Consider the following 22,375-nt stretch of genomic DNA (forward strand, 5'->3'; position numbering starts at 1 on the left):
GTCTTATTTAAAAGGAGCATTTTTTGTGGAAAGGAAGTTATCTGCAACCACGACACAGCATGAGGTTGTGCAATTCCGCAAAAGCGATGGTGTGCTATATATCATAACACCAGCTGAACCTTTCTGTCAGCCTGATGCTCACAGACATTTAATCTTTTCATTATACTGTTAAATGCATTGGTAAGAAGGAGCATATATCCATATACCTGTAGAAATAATCCAGCAGTTCATGTTAATATTTAAGTAAGTTATGAAATCTAAGTATATTTACTTCCTTTGCTGATTGTTATGATCAGGTGTTACTATTTAAACTTTCTCTTTCTTTGGTTAATTAACCTCTCCATACACTGAACTGGGTTCAGGGGTGCAGGGTGTAATGACAAATTTATTTATAATACGATGAACCTTGCATTGACACTAATGAGCTGATAAATGGTTTTATAAAGGTAGATTCTAATGATATCTAATGATAAAAAACGCTAAATCACAGAGAAGATTATTCAAGTTTAATAAAACCTTTATTACAATATATGTATCAAGAACAATATTTGGTATTTCAATATTGGATAAAAACAGCACAAAGAGGAATGTCAAGAACTCACATCTTGGCTGGTGAGGGAAACGTTGGCTACATTGACCTTATTGGGTCACCTTTAACCTCTGCAGTCATGGAAACCACAAAGTACTCAGCAGTCGGGACACATAAAAAGTTTATACCTCTTATATTTCAATGAAACATAAAATACCGATGCCTCCTGGCACATGACTTCACTTGACAATATTGAGGAGACATGAAGTAAATACATCTAACTGTAAGATGCACCAGCACCAAACAGAGGTGTGTCACAGTTAAAAAAAAAAACACCTCATTTGTCCATCCTTCATTTGTCAGGTGTACAGGAAGACTGTAAGAGGTCAAGGGTCACAGTTTAATTAATCTCAAACTCAAAATGAGCTTTGTAACACTTCAATGCAGTTGTACTTTATGACACTGATCTGAGAACAGCACTGATGGGTAAAATTTTGGACAGGAAAGGGAGGAACTGATCCCAACACAGCACTCGAGGGAAGAATTCACCTGAAATTTGACCAGACTGGGGGCGGGGTTGAGAGTTGCATGCATGAGTATGAGTGGTATACATGGACTGAGCAGAATGAACCCTTTATCATTGGAAGCTTGTGTAAATGTTAAATGATGTTTTCACTTGACAAAAAGAATATTGACACAGTGGCATAAAAATCTACCTCTGCTACTACTTTTCACCACAGTTGATTCTCCCAATGAAGCTCTTTCACAGAGCTAATGTTAGCATGTGCTACGAGCGATGTTTTGGGACTAATAGCAATGAACAGAAGCACCAATACTTTGATTTTCTCAATAGCAAAGAAAAAAAAGTAAGGAAGCCAAAAATTGGAGAAGTAACAGAAATCCCAATGGATATGTATGAAAAATATATATCGCCATTTTAAAGATGGGTCACATGACTTCATTTGAGTAACTGGCAAAAGCTTAATAAAATGAAACAAAACTTCAAAAAAAAGAACCGTGTGTAAATATATAAACATAACACTGTTTGAATATATTTTACTGTATGTATAAAAAAAAAAAAGACTCCAGATCCCATGTGGGACTGAATGAAGATAGTGGCAAGCAGTACGAGTCAATAACCAGACGGCTTTTACACCTTTTCTGCCATCATCCCATTCTCTCTGCTCAATGTTGAGCAGTGGCTCAAAAACCTACAGTGGAAAAGAAAAGAAAAAAAAAAAAAAAACATGTCATTTAAATTTGAACTGAACAGGTAATATTTAGATATTAAAGTTACAAAGGCAGGAAGTGAGGTGTCCCATTGTTCAGGGGATACAGTGACGTATGCAGTGTGTCTGCGTCAGTGGGAGTGCTGAGACCCATCCACGGGTCTTGCTCCTACCGTGAACTTCTCACGCGTGGGGGCCGTCTCCCTCTCCATCTCCCTGCTTCTGCATCTGGGCCTGCATCTTGGCAATCATCTCCTGCATCCGTCTCAACTGTATGACACAGAACATCAACATGTATGGCAGGCAAACAGCAGCTGCACTTAAACAAGACCGAGGCACATTCATTAAGACAGCTGGGATTTTGTTTATGCACAGATGCTTTCTCTTATCTGTCAGTCTAACTAAATGTACCATCATTAATATCTGTCTGCCAGTTATAAATAATTGATTAGAAACAACTGCTCCTGCATCGTCTGCTTGGACAGAAACCAGCTGTGATCCTGAATTATTCACTAGTTTAACACACGTATTCTGAGGGACAAAAACAAAATTATAAATGTTTGACTGCAGCCAGCAGCCAGTTAGCTTAGCCTAGCAGAAAAACTGAAAACTTGGGGAAACAGTTAGCCTGGCTGTGTTCATAATTAGTTTGCATATATGAGTGGTAATGATCTCTCATCTACCTCTTAGCACAAAAGCAAATGAGCGTTATTTCACAAGAATTCAAACTATTCCTTTAGGAAATAGGGACAATAAAGAAGGATAATCCATAAAAAATGAATTTCTCATAGTAGTATAGTAACTGAAATATCCCACCTCAGCCTCCTTCTCCAGCAGGATCATATCCTTGTCCATTTCCTCCGGCTCCGGTCCTTTTCTGTATTGATGGCACAAGTAGAGTTACTTTTCACATTACTGTGTATGGTATTATTTCTGTAGAATATATGCCAATTAACGAAGGATCATTAAGTAGAGGTTAAATGCGCTGTGAAAGAGGTTTTAATGTAAAAATCACATTGTGTGATGATTTATGAAGCAGAATGATCAGTCAGCAGAGCACTGTGTGTGTGTCTGTGTGTACGTGCAAGCCTGAGAGTGCATGTAGTAGCATATTAGGTAACATTAGGCAAACATGACAAAAGCCACATTGAGAAAATGGAAAAAGGTTCAGTGTTAGTGGAGTGTTTCTTTGCAGGAAGATACAAAAAGCTCACTAGGGAAAAGTGGACATCTACAACGAGAAACTACAAAGAGAAGAAAGCAGGAAGATTCAAAAGAGAAGCAGTGAGTGCAAGAGTCAGGGGAACAGCGTTACCTCCCCCAAATGTTTTAAAAAAAAAAAAAAAAAAAAAGAAAAAAAAAGGTACCTCCAACAGTCCACTCATGGGATTGGACAAATCAAGACCAGACAGCCATCAATGGACAGATGGCGAGGCAACGTGAAGACAGTAAAACCACTCCCTTATCCTGGGGTGGCTTTAGAGGAAAGTCTAAAAGAATCTCTGTGGTCTACACTGAGGGTTAAATGATGACGTAACCACACTATGTTAAATGACACACACAATAATCCTGTTTAAAACTTCATATACTCAAACTACACATGCCATTTAGCTGCCAGCTAACCAAGTAAAACCACAACCCACTATAGCCCTTGGCATTAAATTCAGTGCTACCTCAATACCACGGTCTAACTGACGTAGTTCACATGCAAAATGATGAGTTAGAGCTACCGTACTACAGAACTGGTACTAGTTCAACACTATATGAATTGACAAAAGACAGAATACATGACTGTAGATCACATCTTACAGCAATAACTCTCATTAATTATCCTCCTTGGTAAATGTTTCAGTGATGTGTGCATGTGTTGACAATGGCGTTTCTATGTATCTCAAACATTTTTGTACTTGATAGATATGATTTTTTTTTTTTGTCCAAGGTCTGCTGTTTGAGTAGGGGGGGAGGTGCAGAAAAGCAAGCTGACAGACAAGTACGTACGCAGGAGACAGAGGCAGAACATAACCATGGGAGGACAACCTGCCACCCCGTTTGAGGCGTTCCGAGCGGAAGTTCTCGTAGTGCAGGTCCTGGGTCACTTCCTGTAGATCCTGCATGTGGGTTCTGTGGGGTTGTGGAAAAATCAATAACTAATAAATAATTCTGCACAGACTTTGACATTTTTTTAAATCATAATGGATAAAGTCAACCTTGCAAACTCTCACAATAATTTCAACAAATACAGTATACACTCAGTTCAGTGTCTTTGAATGTTCCCCTTATTCCTATCATTAAAACTTTTAAAGACTACGTTTAAAATCTTAAAGAGTAAGGAAAAACTTGGGTTATAGCCTCCTCTAGCTTCTATACCACTTACATCAGCATGGTGCGCAGCTTGAGGAAGTCGTTGTGCTCTGGGTTCTCCACCTCCACCACTCCCCAGGGGTACAGGCGGCCCCTCACCTTCTTCCCTTTGGCCTCAATCTGCTGGTTGGATCCTACAACTGCAAATGGGATGCTAGCCTGGAGAAGAGGAGTACCACATAAATAATTCTGACATTTGAATAAATCACTAGACTAATGGCAGTAAATTAAGGGAACTCTATTGGAGGATACAGAGCTGTTTTTTGGGGTTTTTTTTGCAAAAACCATCAACATATCTATGGAAGGACAAAAGTTTATACCCATTCAGGAACGGAGAGATTACCTTGAGGATCCTAGTTTGCTCCTTGAAGTCCTCATCCTCATCTGACTCAGCATCAGGAAGGTGGTAAATCTTAATACCATGTTCATCAATCTCATCCAGAATCTTACAAAGACAACAGGGAGAAAACACAGGTCATTATTGGGTATGTGGACACTATGACCTCTTTGACTTTTCATGTATCACTGGAGTTGTAGCTACACATCACTATAGCAGTGAGGATGAGCACATGATCACGGCTGTTCATCTCAGGAACTGGAAACCCCCCTGAACAATGGACAACTCTGTTGTTCTCACCCTGCGCTTGAGCCTTTCCCTCTCTCTGAGGGTGAGAGTGTCCGCCTTGGCGATGACAGGAACCACGTTAACCTTATTGTGAATGGCCTTCATAAACTGGACGTCCAGGGGTTTCAGGCTGGTCAGACAGGAAACAGACAGACGGAGGGTCAAACAGAGACAAAGGATCCAAGTAAAAATTTATGAAAAGCGCAGAGTGGAAAAATGTAATTTCAGTGCATCAACTGAGGTGTGCACAGTATCTGTGCAAATGTGTATTGCGTGACTCACCCATGGCCAAGCGGGGAGATGAAATAGAAGCAGCAGTGAACTCTATTGTCAACAATGTGTCTACGATTTAGGCCGCTCTCATCATGGAGGTAGCGCTCAAACTGGTCATCGATGTAGCTGATAATCGTGCTGAAACTGGAGGAAAACATATAGGTCACATTAAACACCCACTTTGTGTCACAGTCTACCGTAGCAGAGACCCACCCACTCAATAATAAAATCAAAAGCCCAGATGAAAAATAAACTCTACTCCTGCCTTCCCTATGACTTAAAACAATTCAATGTATTTTTAGCTCTAAAAGATTAGCAGCTCGCTGCCGTTCAAGATCACAGGACTGACGGTGGGTAATTTAAATCCTAAAAATACTTCCTCTCTTCATCAGCTTAGGCTCTGAAAAGATTTCATACCAGTCCTGGCTGTTGATGGCGTCTCCATATCCTGGTGTGTCTACCACAGTGAGACGGAGCTTCACTCCTCGCTCCTCAATTTCTACTGTCGACGCCTCGATCTGAACCGTCCTTTCTATCTTTTCTATAAGAAGGACAAATGGATGACAAAATATAAGGCCACAGTCAATCATGATTTTTACTAATGGCTTGAATTTGTTCATTTTGTGTTTTTAAATACAGAGTTTTTTGCAAACCATCCAAAAGTGGCTACAAATAAGAATCATTTGGTCAAGAAACACAGCTTGAGTTTGTGCATGCATCATACGTGTGTGGGAACGAAGGGGTGGGGGTGGGTGTGGGTGGGTGTGTGTGTGTGTGTCTGAGTGTTTTACCTGCTGCTCCAGGGATGACTCTCTCAGGGTAAAGGTCAGTGAGAAAAAGGCTGTTGATCAGGGTGGATTTTCCAAGTCCAGATTCACCTTTATACACCAGAGGAAAATAAACACACAATAAACATATGAGAAATCAGAATCAAAACTAGAAAGGATTAGAAAAGCACTGTCAGGTTTTGATTAGAGAAGCATCTATACAGAGTTCAGTTACAACCAAAAAAAGAGAAAAAAATAGAAAGACATTGTCAGTGTGCTGCAGGAAACAGACATCTGTCTGTGACGCACACTAGGCCTTGTACCACAAGGAAATACACATCAGCATGAAACTAAATCTGACTTGATTAATCTTTTCTAGAAATATGTGAAGTGGCTGGTTAAACAACCCTAGCACCCGAGGAAGCAGTGCAAGGTTTCATAGTCAGTCAGTAGCAGAAGACAGAGGAAGGCCACTCGATAGTTTCACTCACAAGAACTAAGAATATGGATATTCTCCTCTAGCCTGACTCCATCTTTGCATGAAAATCTGCAGTGAATTAAAGAAACTGAGCACTGAAAACTTTGAGACTGATTTTATTTGAATGTGTCGGCTGATATTGTCTTATTATGAATAAACAAAGACAATAATGACTCACTGCCTTTTAAACTTGCTGTACTCAAAAAAGGTAAGATCTTAAAAACTTCCACAAACTTCCAGACATACAGTAAAAAATGAAAACGGTTAGAAACAAAGATGATAAAATATCCCAGTTTAAGTGAGTGATCACGTTTTAAATATTGTTCAATTCAAATTGAACATCCTGCAGTATGACTAACTTCTATCTTCTACAAGTCATAAAACTAACAAAGCAGTTTAGCTTAAGCAACAGCAGTGAACAAAATTTAGGAAACTATATGTAGGAAATATAAGAAACTGTGTTCCTTAAGTCTATGATCACGTTACAGATGCTGAGACACAATCAACCCAAAGCTTGTGTGCTCTACCCAGGAATGCTGCTACTCTGTTCCCACCAGAGCCGTGACAAAAGATTTACAGAAGCTTTTATTACATCCTAAACTGGCAATTTGCCAGAGTGAAAGGAAAATCAAAGTTGATATATATGATGCACACTACAGGCAGTTTGGAAAGAGCTTTAGAGGAAAAGGTAACTGTGTTTTTCAGTGCGAATAACAATAGATGTATAAATGAGGAGAAATCTTAAGTAAGTATATCATGTGTAACTGTGGGGGAGTCATGCAGCTATCTAAATATACAAGAAAACACTGATTTATTTAGGAGCCCGGGTCACAGAGAATGTTAAATAGGCGCTCAATGAGTCTTCTTGCAGTAAGTGGGACCAGCAGGCCTTGTCCACTGTATGAATCAGTCCCTCGAGGCCCACAGGCTACATTCCTCGCTGGTTTATTTTAAAGCAAAAGGATGAGCAGTGTTCAGGGGGAGCTCCTACCCTCCCCCCAAGCACAGAAGTTCACACAGTCACAGCAATCCCATCCAGCAGTTTACACTGCTGCTGACGCCAGCTGAGCAACTACGCTGATGTCACATCTGCCATTTTATACTGAGGGAAATGCCTTTGTGCACACTAAGATACACCTATGCTTCACTGAGGACGGGTTCAATAAGACATAACACCCAGCATACTCTCATCAGACAAACAGATGGAGCCACAGAGGTGAAAGAGTTGTGAGACTGTTATGAAGAAAGACCATTATGAAAGAAAATATATGACACCAACAACTAAATATTGTGCAGGCCATTCGTCAAAATTACACCATAAATTCATCTGAATAACACTTTCCCACGAGCCAAGAAAACAGAACGCATTCCTCAATTGTCCATGCTTTTTGAAGCTGTCTAACTTGTTATCGCTAAGATACACTATCATCTTCCAAACTAAATAAAACCGCAGCCTCGTAACATCAAGAGGAAAATGACCAAATCACAAAAGGTCTTAGAAACAGTGATGACACACTCACCTACCACCATCAATGTGAACTCAAATCCTTTTTTTACTGACTTGCGATGAACCTGATTAGGCAGGTTGGCGAATCCAACGTACCCTGGGGTCTCAGGGTTGGTGAACTGGCCCTGCTGTAGAAGCAAAGGAGGCAAAAACAGTGGAGTCATAATCATAGTCAGTGAACGACAGTGGCTTTGCTCAGAATTATAAATCTAGTTTAAGATAGGTGTCGTTGCAAGATGAATCTATATCAGTTTGAAGTTTAATACTGTTCCGGTAATAACATAACCACTTACGGGTGCTAGAGTAGGAGTCACTGAGGAGACATCTGTTCATGGACAATCAGGATTTTTAGGGAGGGCAACAGTGACCTCTCTGCAGTCTATTTACAAAAGACCTTCCACCCATCATTCCAGTGTTTATGGCTCTTTTCTACACAGAGTGACTCAACAGCCCCTGGGACACTGCTACACACACAAACTCAAATACAATAGGTACCTTTGCTTTATTTAGTTTGCCCTTTTTTTAGCCACAAAGTCAAGTAATATTTATAAACCCTCCTTTCAGCAAAGGTCATCAGGACTGATAAGACTAATAGGCAGTGTGTTCCTGCGTCGCCTTGGGGCCCTTGAATTCACATAAAGCCACATCAGTGAGTCATGTGAGTAGTGAGCAGCACAGTGACCAAGCATTCAACAAGTAACTGATATTTTTGTTTTGAACAACAATGCACTGCAGAAAGTAATGTGAGAAAAGTGGGGAAGGAACAAAATGTCTCACTGAAATAAAATCCTGGACTGAATCAAAAGAGGACCGCAGACTTATTGTTTACATTTATATCAAAACCAAGCCCCTAAGATGGAGTTTTCACTCAGACAAAGCGAGCACATCATTAACATACAAACCCACTTTCTCATCATTATCAATGCTAACCCATGAAACCAGAAAAGGAGGAACCTGGTATTACTGCGTACTTTATCGGTTCAGATGCAGCATCTGGTTTCTCGTTTCCACAACTCACCTTCATTTTGTCAGCCTGAGACATTTTTTACTCTTTGCTGAACCTGAAAGAAAACACAGGCTGCATCACACACTGAGAAAACAATATCTGGCAGTGACATTTAATTTCGCTACAGTTCTGTTTGAACCTTTTCTGAAATGGAGGTAATTCATGCAGTCGCATACTTACAGGCCTGAGTGTGTGAGAGACAGGAAGTCTGGTTTGTGAGAGTGCTGTGTCTCACCACAAAAAACTGACAATCTCCTTTTCCTGCAAGCTGCATTACAGCTGCGTCCCACTACAACACTATGATCCGAGGACAAGAGATTAAACTATGCTCATGCTATTAATCCCAACGGCTCAACAACTGGTGTCATATGGTTACTACTTTGTTGGTGGTTGTGTTGTAATTCGGTGCCTTTTATTCGGGAGCTCAAATGAAGTGAAGCAGGCAGAAACACACCCACAGCTCAGGGTGTTAAGATGAGAAAGACTGTCTCACTACAGCAGACAATATGAAACTGTTGCTGGCTGATTGGACAAATGTATTAGTTAGTTCAGAAGCTAGTTTGAGCCAATTAAAGAAGTAACCTCGATTAACCACAGAAACATGCTATGCTAACTAAAACTAAAAAGCGTTTTTTGACGTACACACTTATTAAATGGAAATTAGCCGGCTGATTAGCAACCGCTATTTTTGTAACGGTGACAACCCAGTGGGCGTCAAATGGGCTGATGCTGACATCTCCCATGGAAAAAAACATTTCATCGCATTGTTTGTTCTTTAACAGCCATCGAAACGAGCCCAATTCAACGCTATTTCTCCGGCCAACAGCCCCCGCTAGCTCTTCAGAAACTTGGTATAAGCTTAGCATAGCTGTGACCACTAACTAGCCGGTAGCTGCTCCGCGGGATGTTCTCCTGAACGGCTAACGTTAGCGTCGTCGGTTCAACCGGCGACACCGCGACCGACACGGCGCTGAAACAGCCCCGTGATGAATAAGAGACGACCCGGAGAAGCAGCGGTGTTACCTTACAGTCCGTACAGTGTGGAGAGGGCTCGGCAGACTGAGTCGACGATGAACGACAGACTTGGCGGACACCTCAAATTCTTCAGATTCCGCTGCAGCAGCTTCCTTTAGCGCACAGACCACAATGCACCGGGCGAGAGGAGCAGCGGCGGCGGCGGCGGCGGGGCTCGACCCCGTCCCACTGTGAGCACGGTCTGCCCGCTCACACGCCGTCAGTAACATGCCCACTCTTTATAAGCGCATTAAAAACAGTAAAGATATTAACAGAAACATGGTCGCGCTGTGTAGCAGTGAGGGTAATGGTGGACGTGAGGGCCCCAACATGAGGGGAGCCCACAAAGAAGGCTGCCACCAGCACTTTGTTTTCATTTACAGTTTAACATTTGACTTTATGAGCGTTATAATATATTAGTGTTGACTGAAAAAATAGTTTCTCGTACCTCAAACAATATTATAAGAGTGATAGCAGGTTTTTTGTATTCACATTACATGTAGGATTCTTAAGTTTTATTATACTACCTCTGTGTTGCAACAGACTGGTTTAACCACTGTTGGAATTGTTTAAATAAAATATAATTACAATTACTGTGAAAGACAGAAATACAGTAATCCTTTCTTAGTGTAGGGGCCAAAGTGAGGTGGCTTTCCATCTTTGCCTTATGATCAGGGTATGATAAAGACCTGAAAAAACCAAGACATAAATTATGTTCTATCATATTTACACAATAATTACAGTGTGTTGGGAAAAGATAGCAAAAACAGGCAGAGATTTCAGCTTGTGCAGGCCTGTGTTACTGATAACCCCAATAACAACCACAGATACATGTGCTCACTTTGAGAAGAGGCCCCACTGAGACTGCATAGAGGGCCATGTTTTTGTGCTCCACCACCGATTATCAAAGTCAGAGATGCAATGACATTATTCAGGGTCACAGTTAGAAATCATGGACCTTAACAAAGAATATTACCTGTAGTCGTCCGTCAAATTATTCACACAGCCTGCAGTTTTCATCCTTCGCCAGTTGCTGCTGGTGTCCCCATCAACTAGTAGCCTACTTAATATTTCTAGTGGTTATACCATTCATTTTATTTTTGTATTGCATGGTATTACTATTTGTGAAACCATTATTTAAGGGGGGAAGCTGCGATTCTATCCTTCAGTATGGCACTGTAGGTTCTTCATGTCTTATTTATTCTATTTCAGTTTCATGGTCAGTTTATTTACTCTTAGATCCCCCAAAACAGAGGAATTATTTCCACTGACCCTCTGAGCCAGTCTGAGGCAGTCATGATATTCTCCTTTCAGTGAAATAGCTTGCTCTTGTCCAATCCAATTATCTACACCAAAGTCAGTTGTCTCATCGAAAACACTAATGCCATTATTCGCAAGTTTCAGTACACATCCAGAAATCGGCTGCCAGGAAAAGAAAATGACAAGACAGAAACCGCTCGGCTCTATGGCACTGCATCAGCCAGCAGCCCCTTTTTCACAGCAGACATTTTGACACAGTATGAAAAACACAAGGTGTAAATATCAAATTAATGATGGCTGCTTTCCATTCAGCTGCTTCATCACTATGCCCTGCAGAGAGCATGCCCACTCATTACACTAACATGGACACTTGACTGTAACAGAATTTATTGTTAGTGGTAACACCTGCACTTTTCCTGCTATGACAAATCAAAATGATTGTTATGAAAAGGGCCTGTTAACCCTAGTTTCCTGCCTGAGTGTGCTGGACCAAGGGACTCTTACCTATTTACCATGATGATGAAAAACACAACACTCATCTTTGCCTCAGAGTTACGATGATTGTAATTCACTTTTAATCAACACACTTCTACAAACAACATTGCACTCTTACAATAAAAAAACAAAGCTAGCAAAAGAGAGGGACAGAGTACTGCTGCTGCTGAGGGCTCCTCCTCATGATTGTATTAATGAAGGCTGGCCAAAAGAGGGGGCCAAGAGCTATGTTTTACACCGCTTACTTTAATATAGTTTGTATTGATTAGCGTCATAGGGCTAAATGGAGATGAAGAGATATTATCGTTTGTCCTAAATAATATAAATTAGCTCTCAGCTAATCATTTATATGCAGCTCTTAAGTGATTCCTCAGCTCAGGACAGGTTATTGAACATATTGTGTTATAGCTGCTGTACATAGATTAAAAAAACAAAATGAATGTTGGCCTGTTTACTGTTTTTCAAAGGGCCTTTTGCTATTTTGAGCTAATTTTACAGCTGTCAGGAACCAGTGTTAGCTGAGGTTAGCTCTGACTGTGCGGGCTCGCTGTTAGCTAGGTTAGCCTGTCAGCCAGGTAGAAGTGTGAACCATTGTTATCACGACTGGTGTGTTGAAATCAGTGAAGCAAACTAATAGTACACCTGGAAATGAGTGATTCAGTGACTTTATAAGCTCTGTTTTCAGACACGTATGCAGCTGGCTCGTTGGTCTAGGGGTATGATTCTCGCTTTGGGTGCGAGAGGTCCCGGGTTCAAATCCCGGACGAGCCCACTTTTTTGAGAGTAGTCATATTTTTTCTCTACAGTCTGCTACAATGTCTTGAACTCTTGCGATATATTTACCTTTGATTTGTTGCAAAAACAGATTTACAGAGGTGACAGCGCAACCGGGCCTGTCTATCAAGAATTGTTATACACTGATCTCTTCTGGTCTTTTGCAGTACTACAATGGGGAGTTCCTGTTAATTGTTTTTAATGTGCATGTATATGATACTTGTATGTGTTATTTTCTGCATGAGATGCCTTTTCATCTACAGGACACAGATAATTTAGTATTATCAATTAAATTTGCGCTCCAGTGTGGTGGTCCACTTTTCCATACAACAGAGATATTGTTTCAGTAAAATATAGTTTACCAAATACAAGATGTGACCAGTACAGGACAGAACAGATAAAGAAAACTAGTTGTTTTGAGGCCTCTCTCTGTTCCTCTATCTCTTGGCTCCACATCACACGTGCCTCTGATTTTCAAGAGCTAAAAAAAACATGCCTATAAATGAACAGCCATATGTTTTTGGTCTAAATCACCTGCCTACACTTATTCTGTACACAGTCTCACTCCAGTGACGCTGAAGGAGCCTCAGACGACTTAAAAAATATGCTCACTTAATGCCTTTCTGTCTTCACCCAGTAGGAGCTTATCTGAGCTTGTTGTTGTGACAGCATCTCTGCTTCCCTCCCTCCGGTCTGGCTCAGGGCAGCCACTGCTCTGCTTAACACGAGTCCAGGAGATATCTCGGTAAATACCAGTCTCTTTCCCTTTCTGTTACAGCAAGCATATCATCGCCACAGGAGCTACACTACTTCCATTATTACCATAAGCCTCTTAGTGGCGCCATGCTCTGTCATTTGTAGAGGGGCTTCATACTATGGGGTGAGGTTCTATATATTTCAAGTGCCTTTTTGCTGTACCCGCCCTCTTAATGTGGCAAAAGGATTCAGACTGGTAGTTCATGAGAATTCCCAGTTTTTAAATCCCATTCCTCAGAGACAAGAAGCAAGTGTGAGAGATGAAAGTTAAGGACTGTACCGGTGTTTTTTCATGCCTGTTCATGTCTTGTGTTGTTTGCACTTCGTGGGAAATCACATTTCCATTCATTTTATACACAACAAAATCAACTGGAAGAAACCTGCTGACACAGACTGGTAACACAAATGTGAATCAACACCATATTCTGTTTTTATTTTGTTTTTCCTCAGATTTACATTATGATTATGGGCCGGTGCTGTTGTGAGTACTGATTTAAAAAGTCTCCACTGCAGTTGCGCACAATAATAATACAACACACACTGAGCGTGTGGAGGACTGTTGCTATTGGTTTAATTTGTGAGTGCTCACTCGGTACTTACATCTGAACTCAGTGGGCCTTTGGTCCTGGCTGGCACCACCACTGAGCTGACACCACAAGAGCTCTAGAATAAAGGCAACAAGTTGAGTCCTTTTTTACAACAATAACAGCTTTGTCAAAGACAAAAGAACATGCGGAGCAAATTGAAAGTCTCTGCAAGGTGATTTTCACAGCATACAGAAGTAAATGGAAAAAGTGGCTGCTGGAATTTGAGAAACTTCATTCAAAAAGAATGTAAATGCTTCATCGTGCTGTGGAAATGTGAATGATAAAAATATGCAAAAACTCATCATTTCAAACTTGAAGCACAACAAGAGAGATGAGAGAGACAGGAAAAGAATGGGACAGGTGAAGATGTGTTAGTGACTAGGTCAGGAGCGCCTGTGCCTGCCACCTCATGAAGACAGTCTGATAAAAGATTTGAGTTATCAGTGATTACTCAGTTAATGGTTAATTGACATTTTTTTGTAGCTCGGTAATTAGCTGGTGTAATGCATGGATAAAAATACATTTCCAGCCTATGAGGCCACACATATTCTTCCTGAAGACATGGTTTCAAATTTCTCTGTAACATTAAGTATCTGACTAAATAAACAACAACAAAAGATAAGAAAAAAGAGGAATGTCTAATCAACATTAAGACTGAAATCCTTATAACTGACCTTGACCATCAGCGTGCACTAACACAGCCCTCTCTCAACTTACAGCTGTAATAAGGTTTTTTTCTTGTTAAAAGTAGTCCAGCTCGTTTACTGACAAAAGGTAAGAAAACATTACTGATTTGATTTCAAGATTTTATTTCTTACATTTAAAGAGCTTCTTGACCTGGCCCCAGGCTACATCACTGAATCACTAGTCCCATACCAACCGGCTCACAGTGCGGAGTCCCCCGGGCAGGAACTTGCTGACACTTTTCATGTGGAGGTGTAAGACTGAAGGTGAACGTGCTTTTACTGTGAAGGCATCTCATCTCTGGAATGAAATGTGAAAAATCTGTGTCCTCTACTAAATCACTTTTTTGAAATGCATTTTTGTCGAAAGGCTTTTGTAACTTGATTTATTTCTGGTAAATTTTGTTTCAAGATTGTGTCCATACAAATGTATCATCGCATGTGTTTTTTTAATGTTGTAAAGCATTTTGTAATCTGTGATTTTGATATGTGCGATATAAATTCATTTTATTATCATTTTTGTTATTATTCTTCTTTTGTCAAAACCCTCTAACAAACATTCTGTAAATGTATAAAATGCCAGAATCAGAAAAAAAGCTTCTTGCCCCCGGTTCAGTTTCCTCCGCCCTCCATCACCACACCATCATCACCCCCTTAACCAGCCTGTCGTTGAAAGTAAGCAGCTGCCTGCTTAGCCGGCACCTTTCACTTTTCAAGCAGCACTTAATTTACTGCAGGACATTTTAAATCCCCTGCCTCTGTGGCTCTGAGTCGCTGACAAATGCCTGGTTGCAAATGTATCTCATTGACTGCTGACTCGGTTGTATTACAAGCTGGCTGATAATGTGGCCCTCAGGTTTTATCCTCAGATGTTGGAGGAAGTGTATTAATTTAGCCTAGATGAGGCCTTATGAAAGTGTACTGGCAGGCAGAGACGAGCAGATCTCATCCTCCCCCTCTCTCTCTCTCTCGCTCTCTCTCTCTCTCTCTCTCTCTCTCTCTCTCTCTCTCAGCCTCTCGGGATTGAAGCTATCTGCCACAGAGCCAAAGCATATTCCACCATCAATGTGTCAAGGGGAAAGCTATTAAAACTGCTTTACTTTTCCTAAGCATCATGAGAATAAGCACAAGATTTAGTGAAATCCCCCCCAGAGCAATGAAAATCTTGGGGATTTTCCCCCTGAAACGTTTCCTAACGGGCTGCTCAGAAGTGTCAGAAACTCTTGTTAGACTTGAATGCAGTTTTTGGATTTCAGAGAATTTATTTGGAGCTGAAATGACAAAATTTGAAGTATGAGTGCATCTGAACTTTCCACATAATTAGATAGAAACCCATTCACCAGTTTACTAGTATACAATAGTACAGTTCCAGACTTGGTGTAGGTTCATTTTATTTCAGTAATTCAAATCAAACAACTGTTTCCATGAAGTGAAAGTGTGTACTTGAGCTTTTAAAAGGTCTCGGTAAATTCACCGTGATGTGTAGAAAAGCACAACACACCAGTCTTGGGATTCACCTGTGCAGGGGGACACCTCTTCATATGAGGAGTCTGCGTCTTCTGTGAAAACTTGAATTTATGTGTCAATAATTTATTCATTTTATCTCACTCCTATACTTGACTGAAAAGATTAAACTGAGAGGTGGCTCTGGTTATGAGCGTTCAACTCAAAATCTGGGAAATCTGATTTATTGTCCTGTACCTCATATATATATATATATATACATATATATATAAAAACAGACAATAAGACTGTCAGCTGCTGACAGCTTGTTGATCAAGTGTGTTGGTGTCCATCTGAAAGAATGTAGATTCATCTGTTTTCATGTAGACCTGCTGATTTCAGATGGAGGCACCATAATTAGGTAAAACATATATGAAAAATGATCATGTTAATAAAGATAGGGCTTCAAATGCACTTTTAATTATTAAATTAAATGCTTGGTCCATGAAATGCCAGAAAATTGGAGAAACATGCCCATAAATCTACTAAAGCCGAAGGTAACATTGTCATATTGCAGAGATATCCAGTTTACTATCAAATTGAACGAAGAAAAGTAGCAAATCCACAACTAAGAAACTAGAACTAATGTTTTTATACAGAAAGTCTTCAGACACCCTCCACTTCTTTCACATTTTGTTATGTTGCAGCCTTATGCTAAAATAAGAAATGTTTTTTTCCCCTTATCAATGTACAGTCAATACTCCTCAATACATAGTGAAAACAGAACTTTAGACATTTTTGCTATTTTATTAAAAAGGAAAAACTGAAAATCAGGCCCTTTACTCAGTCCTTAGTTGAAGAACCATTGGCAGCGATTACAGCCCAGAGTCTTTGCGACAAGATTCACACATCTGGATTTGGGGATTTTCTGCCATTGTTCTCTGCAGATCCTCTCAGGCTCTGTCAGGTTGGACGGGGACCGTCAGTGGACAGACATTCTCAGGTCTCTCCAGAGACGTTTGACTGGGTTCAACACGGTTCTGACTGGGCCACTTAAGAACATTCACAGAGTTGTCCCTCTGCCCCTCCTGCATTGTCTTGGCTGTGTCATGGTCATGTTGGAAGGTGAATCTCAGGCCTCTTCTGAGGTCCTGAGCACTCTGCACCAGGTTTTCATTAAGAATAGCTCTGTACTTTGTTCTGTTCAACTCCCCCTTTAACCTGACAGTCTCCCTGTCCCCACCCCTACAGCACGATGCCACCACGCTTCACCACGCTGCACCGCTGGGATGGTATCAGGCAGGTGATGAGCTGTGTCTGGTTTCCTCCAGACACGACGCTTAGAAGGCCAAACAGTTCAATACTGGTTTCATCAGACCAGAAGCTGTTTCTCACAGTCTGAGAGTCCTTTAGGTGCTTCCTTGCAAACTGTAAGTGGCTTTAATGTGACTTTGTGGAGAAGCTTGTGTCTGGCCTTTCTGCAGTAAAGCCCAGGTCAGTGGAGTGCTGCAGTGACGGTTGTCTTTCTGTAGGTTTCTCCCATCTCCACACAGGATCTTTGGATCTGAGCCAGAGTGACCACTGGGTTCTTGACCACCTCTCTCACCGAGGCCCTCGCTCAGGTTAGCCGAGCAGCCATCTCTAGAAAGACTCCTGGTTGTTCCAAACTTCTTCTATTTAAGAATTATGGAGGTCATTGTGCTCTTGGGAACCTTCAATGCAGCAGAAATGTTTTTGTAGCCTCCCCCAGATCTGTGCCTCGACACAATCCTGTGTCTGAAGCAGTTCCTTCCACATGATGACTTGGTTTGTGCTCTCCTTCTATAGACGGGTGGACTCCAGTCAAGGTGTAGAGACAGCTCAGATATGGTCAAGAGAAATGAGAGCAACCTGAGCTAAATTTCAAGTATCATAGGAAATGTTCTGAATACTTATGTCAATGTGATATTTCAGTTTTGCCTTTTTAATAAATTTGCAAAAACGTTTATAAGATTTTTTCACTTTGTCATTACAGGGCATTGAATGTAGATTGGAAAAAAATATTATTTTTATTTTAGTAAAAGGCAGAAACATAATGTAAAAAAAAATGAAGGGGTGTGAGTACTTTCTGAATGCTCTGTAGAATATTATGATTAAAGGATTGATTTTCTCTTGATTGGCTAATCATTTAACTTGGATGCCAGCCGAGCAGTTGCTCCCCTTCTACATTTAAAACAGGCAGTGTAAAGTGGAGCCTTTAGTTGAGGTCCTTTTCAACATTATGAGATGATATGCATATACGATCTATCCACAATGTAATCTACTCTGAGTGAGTTTTGATAATAGAGCCTCCTGCAGAGCTGCCATATTGTGACCTGAGTCGGATTTACAGCAGGATCAGTGAACAATACAGCCGTCAAACACTTCAGGCATCTATAGAAAGAAAAGTGATTTCCAGGAATAAGAGATAGGTAATCACTAATCACATTTGCCAATAATTATTCAGTTAATCAATGCAATAAATTAGTAGGAACCATCAGCATTTTTTTTTTTTACTCAAGCACGAAGTTGATTAATAGATTCTTTTCTTGTCAGATGTTGGCACACTCCCCCGGCCCGATCGCCCGGTCCACCTCTTTGTGTCATCTTTCATTTCCTTTTCACCCCCAGGTCTTTCTGTACCTGTCAATTTCTTTCTACAGTGTGACTCCTTAATCCACCTGAGTGCATGGAGGACAGTTTTGACATAAGAAGAAAAGATAGACTCCTAAGGAGAGGACCAGTATCTTTAGAGCCCGGGGGATAACCGGATTACGACAGCCATTTTGTGCTGCTGGCAGTTTTTCTTATTACCCATCCCCCCCCCCCCCCCCCCCCCCCCCCCCATCTCTCCAGAGTTGAAATGCTGCCCTTTCTTAGAAGTCAAAGCAAACACTGACTCGCACACAACAAAACACATACTCTCTGTGTTTTTCTCAGCTGAAAGTTTTGTGCGGAAGAAGAATTCATCTTGACAGATGCAGCAAGGAAACAGATCTTTTCTCCAAACCGCCCTTCATGTCACGTCGTTGTTCTCGGACAGTTTTTCTCTGCAGTGCTGAAAACTCTCTGAAACACGGCCCCTCTGTGGAAGTAATCATTGTCTCTGTGTGGTGGTGGGTGCCTCCTGTGTGCCAGGCCTGAACCTACAGCACAGCAGATAACAGCACAGCTATGAGGAGACAGATCAGCTGTCTGACCCCTGCTGCCAATCACTTTATCCCTCCAGCCCGTCTGCTCTGAGGAAACCCACAGAAAAACACTCTGAAAAACATCTTATCATCGCCACCACTGGATCTTCTATGTCCATTTATTTCGCCTTTGAAGAGGCCCACGGAGTCTTTGATTGTGGGAGGTTAATGAAATAAAGGCCTCCTACTGGCCTGATATCGAAGCTTATCGCCGCTACCAAAACCTAAACCCGGAGCTTCAACCAACTGCCACAGGTCTGTCTACGGAGAAACACATCATGCTTCTGTCATGGTAATAATCCTTTTTGCAGAAGCCATTTTGGTGCCTCTGAGGCAGCCTGGAAGCTCCCACTTAGACACCCAGAGAGTCGGCATTGAATTCCTCCTTGTAAAATGAGCTTCCCGAGTACATACTACATACAGTAATCCCCTGTTATTACCCATAAGCACCTGCATTTCCTACTGAGTGCACCTACAGTACACTGCACTTGGTTATAGTTAAGTTATTGCTCAGGCATTTCTCCATCAATGTCATTTCAATAACAGACGAGATGGCTAAAGCACATATTTGATCAGATAAGGTGTAATAATTATGAAAACTGTAACAATCAATGGAGTCACCCAGGGCCAGAGAATTATGGCTGTGATTAGTATTGATTTTGTAGACTATGGAGGAGGGAGAGGTGAGCCGCTTGTACACATATTAATATATAAAACAGCTGCATGGCATCATTGGAAAGAATTTAAATGAGTCAGTGCTAAAGGCAAGTTTTATAAAGTTAAGAGTGAAAACTGGGAGATGGACAAAGGAACCAAGTTCAGATTAGAGAACCTACACACTGACCTATTGGCTTTTTCTTTTCTTCTGGTTTTAATGTAGGGTCATATGCAGGGTCGTGCCCTTTGTGTTTTTTCGTTACATTCTGCATTTAAAAGCTCACGGTGGTTGTCAGCCTGAATCCACTACTTTTCCACCATGATTCAGTTTTTTTTTCCCAGCAGATTTATTCCTTTCAGCCTACAGAAGGCTTTGAAACAGCATTTAGACCTTCATGTTCAGGGGAATAAACCAGTGACACTTTATTTTGCTGATCTGTAATCTCCTAACAATTTCCTTGAAAGTTTGTTGGAAAGAAATATGTCGCCTAATCTGGTGCCAACTACGACAAGTGTTCTAGTTTTTCAGTGTATTTACAAAATAAAACCTTCAGAAAATATAATTGAATGGCTGAATCTAAATGAGAATCAAATTTAGAGGCTTTCCTCTTGCTGGACGCTGTTGACTTTCTAAAATCCTGGATGTGGCCCTAACTTAAAGAGGTGGTTTTAAATGTCTGAGACATACAGCTTCCTTTAAGATCTTCTGAAATAGATTTCATTCTTTAGCAAATGAAGTCATTAGAGGGCTATGTGGAGCTGCAGTGGAAAATCATCACCATTGAATTAGTGGTTGTCTGTTGTTATGTTATGCAGCCTGCGCCTCTTTGGAGAGACTAAACCGCTGGAGAGGAGGGAGTCCCTCAGAAATGTTGTACAGTCACTTTTTGTGAAGGGATTACTGTGCTCTCTCTCATTCCCATTGGCCTGGCTCGCCGTGACAGTGGTGTGGTGATGAGTGGCTGACATGCCCAGCATCACCCAAAACAAGCGTCCAACTTGGTCCTGAGTGACTCCCATTCATGCGCCCCGGCTTTGCGCTTTGTCTAGTTTTCAGTTCCACTTGGTGCAAGTTGTTCAGTCAGTCTGGAGTTATAGTTTATAGTATTTTCTTGACAAAGAGACAGAGAAAATATTCCTTGACTCAGTCTATGTCTGATATTTCTTCCTCACTTTTTCTTTTACGCACGACAGGAGCATGAGCTTTTTGGAGAGGTGACTTACTTCAGGATCGGCCCGTGTTTTAATTAATGTGTCAGTTCCTGAAATGGCAAAACCTTTAGATCACATCAAAAGACCCATGAACGCCTTCATGGTGTGGTCCAGGGGCCAGAGGAGAAAGATGGCCCAGGAAAACCCGAAGATGCACAACTCTGAAATCAGCAAGAGGCTCGGCGCGGAGTGGAAGCTGCTCTCGGACTCTGAGAAACGTCCGTACATCGACGAGGCCAAGAGGCTGCGGGCTCAGCACATGAAGGAGCATCCGGACTACAAGTACAGACCCCGGCGCAAACCGAAGAGTCTCCTCAAAAGGGACCGTTTCGTCTTCCCGCTGCCGTCTTTGCTCGGGGAGGCAGCGGAGCACTTGACGGGATTTTCCATGGACTCCTTCCTCGTCCCCGGGGATAAAGCCCGGGCTCTCCTCGCCCCCGCCTCCTCCTCCTCAGCGTCCTTCTCTCTGCTGGAGCCGGTGGCGCAGTTCAGCACCGGAGCTGTCCAGCGGATGGCGGAGGTCCCGCACTCTCTGGCCGCGGGCTCTCTGCCCTACAGCGCACACACCTTCGGGTACCAGGCCGGCGGGTTTGGGGGTCTGACCTGCCCCGGACAGCACACCCACGCCCACCCGTCGCCCTCCAGCCCGGGGTACGTGCTGCCGTGTAACTGTAGCGCCTGGTCCGCGGCCAGCTTGCAGCCTCAGGTGGCATACATCCTCCTCCCTGGAGGGATGAGCAAGAGCGGCATGGACTCGTACACCTCACCCAGCTCCAGCGTGTGACGGACCGGCGGAGGAATCGCGGTCAGACCGGGGAAAGTTCGCGCACAGGACCTGCCCATCTCAAATGACCCAAGGACGTATTTTCATCCTACAAATGTTACAGCAAAACTCCCCGCTTTTATTTGATATCCAGTGGGAATATTATAGTGTTTCCACATTTCAAAATGCCATAAACTGCTGTTTGATCAGCCACTGCTGAGCACCAAAAACACACCTCAACACACACTGTCCCACTCCTTATTCCGTGTAAAGATTGTAAAGATTGTAGTGTGAAAATGCTATTTTGTTACTCTTTTGACAAAAAATAAAGTCAAAACAGTTTTTTTTAAATAGTCTAACTGATTTAAAACAACAGCTGAGTGTGTGTCAGATGAACATAAAGCTGTTGTGGATCTAAGGAAGCCTGCAAGTGTCACTGTGGTGTTTGGCATGTTTATTTTTCCAGGCTAAAAAAAAAAAAAAAGACATTAAGAGTAATTTTGCATTTTTTATTCATACACACTTATATTTGGACAGTAACACCTGTTTGTCTCCGAGGATATTTATTTCTCAGTATGCAGGCCCTTTTTTTGTGGAAATAATAAATGTTAAAAAAAAAAGATAAAAAAAGAGCATTGCCTCATAATTACCATCTATTTTTTTTTCTTTGGGACATGTTGTTTTCAAGTTCATTTCACAAAGAAACATTTTCTGTAACCTAGTGGGTCAGTTGTTATTCAATGAACA

General features: G+C 41.6%; 2 protein-coding genes and 1 non-coding gene across 5 annotated transcripts; 2 read left to right on the forward strand and 1 right to left on the reverse strand.

The window, feature by feature from the left end:
* Nucleotides 1–484: 484 nt before the first annotated feature.
* On the reverse strand, nucleotides 485–9,938 carry septin2 (septin 2). Of its 3 annotated transcripts, none has more exons than XM_071491621.1 (13): nucleotides 9,799–9,938; nucleotides 8,788–8,830; nucleotides 7,783–7,897; nucleotides 5,809–5,895; nucleotides 5,435–5,558; nucleotides 5,027–5,161; nucleotides 4,757–4,874; nucleotides 4,463–4,564; nucleotides 4,133–4,278; nucleotides 3,796–3,879; nucleotides 2,575–2,635; nucleotides 1,932–2,028; nucleotides 485–1,740 (listed from the first exon to the last, which is right to left on the reverse strand). In XM_071491621.1, the coding sequence occupies exons 2-12, from the start codon at nucleotides 8,809–8,811 to the stop codon at nucleotides 1,942–1,944; spliced, it is 1,083 nt and encodes a 360-aa protein (XP_071347722.1). In that variant the 5' UTR covers nucleotides 8,812–8,830; nucleotides 9,799–9,938; the 3' UTR covers nucleotides 485–1,740; nucleotides 1,932–1,941. The 3 variants fall into 3 exon arrangements, with proteins under 3 accessions (XP_071347722.1, XP_071347720.1, XP_071347721.1); XM_071491619.1 differs by having other exon boundaries at nucleotides 3,757–3,879; XM_071491620.1 differs by lacking the exon at nucleotides 9,799–9,938 and adding an exon at nucleotides 8,956–9,037 and having other exon boundaries at nucleotides 3,757–3,879.
* A 2,305-nt stretch (nucleotides 9,939–12,243) lies between these two features.
* On the forward strand, nucleotides 12,244–12,315 carry trnap-ugg (transfer RNA proline (anticodon UGG)). The gene has a single exon. It is a non-coding gene; the product is annotated as a tRNA-Pro (tRNA).
* An 8,357-nt stretch (nucleotides 12,316–20,672) lies between these two features.
* Nucleotides 20,673–22,246, forward strand: LOC139629184 (transcription factor Sox-14). Its single transcript, XM_071491641.1, has one exon. It carries the CDS (start codon nucleotides 20,921–20,923, stop codon nucleotides 21,647–21,649), a length of 729 nt encoding a protein of 242 aa, XP_071347742.1. The 5' UTR covers nucleotides 20,673–20,920; the 3' UTR covers nucleotides 21,650–22,246.
* The last annotated feature ends 129 nt before the right edge of the window (nucleotides 22,247–22,375 follow it).

Source organism: Trachinotus anak, unplaced genomic scaffold (assembly GCF_046630095.1).
Source record: "Trachinotus anak isolate AG129_WGS33_773 ecotype Australia unplaced genomic scaffold, CSIRO_AGI_Tana_v1 ptg000012l, whole genome shotgun sequence".
NCBI classification, from domain to species: Eukaryota; Metazoa; Chordata; class Actinopteri; order Carangiformes; family Carangidae; genus Trachinotus; species Trachinotus anak.

Coding starts and splice junctions, on each gene's coding strand:
- septin2 (XM_071491619.1), bottom strand. CDS start 8,811: ATGTCTCAGGCTGACAAAATGAAG. Junction 3,880..4,132: donor AAGCTGCGCACCATGCTGAT/GTAAGTGGTATA, acceptor ACAACCCCACAG/AACCCACATGCAGGATCTAC. Junction 2,636..3,756: donor GTTCTGCCTCTGTCTCCTGC/GTACGTACTTGT, acceptor CCATCAATACAG/AAAAGGACCGGAGCCGGAGG.
- LOC139629184 (XM_071491641.1), top strand. CDS start 20,921: ATGGCAAAACCTTTAGATCACATCAAAAGACCCATGAACGCCTTCATG.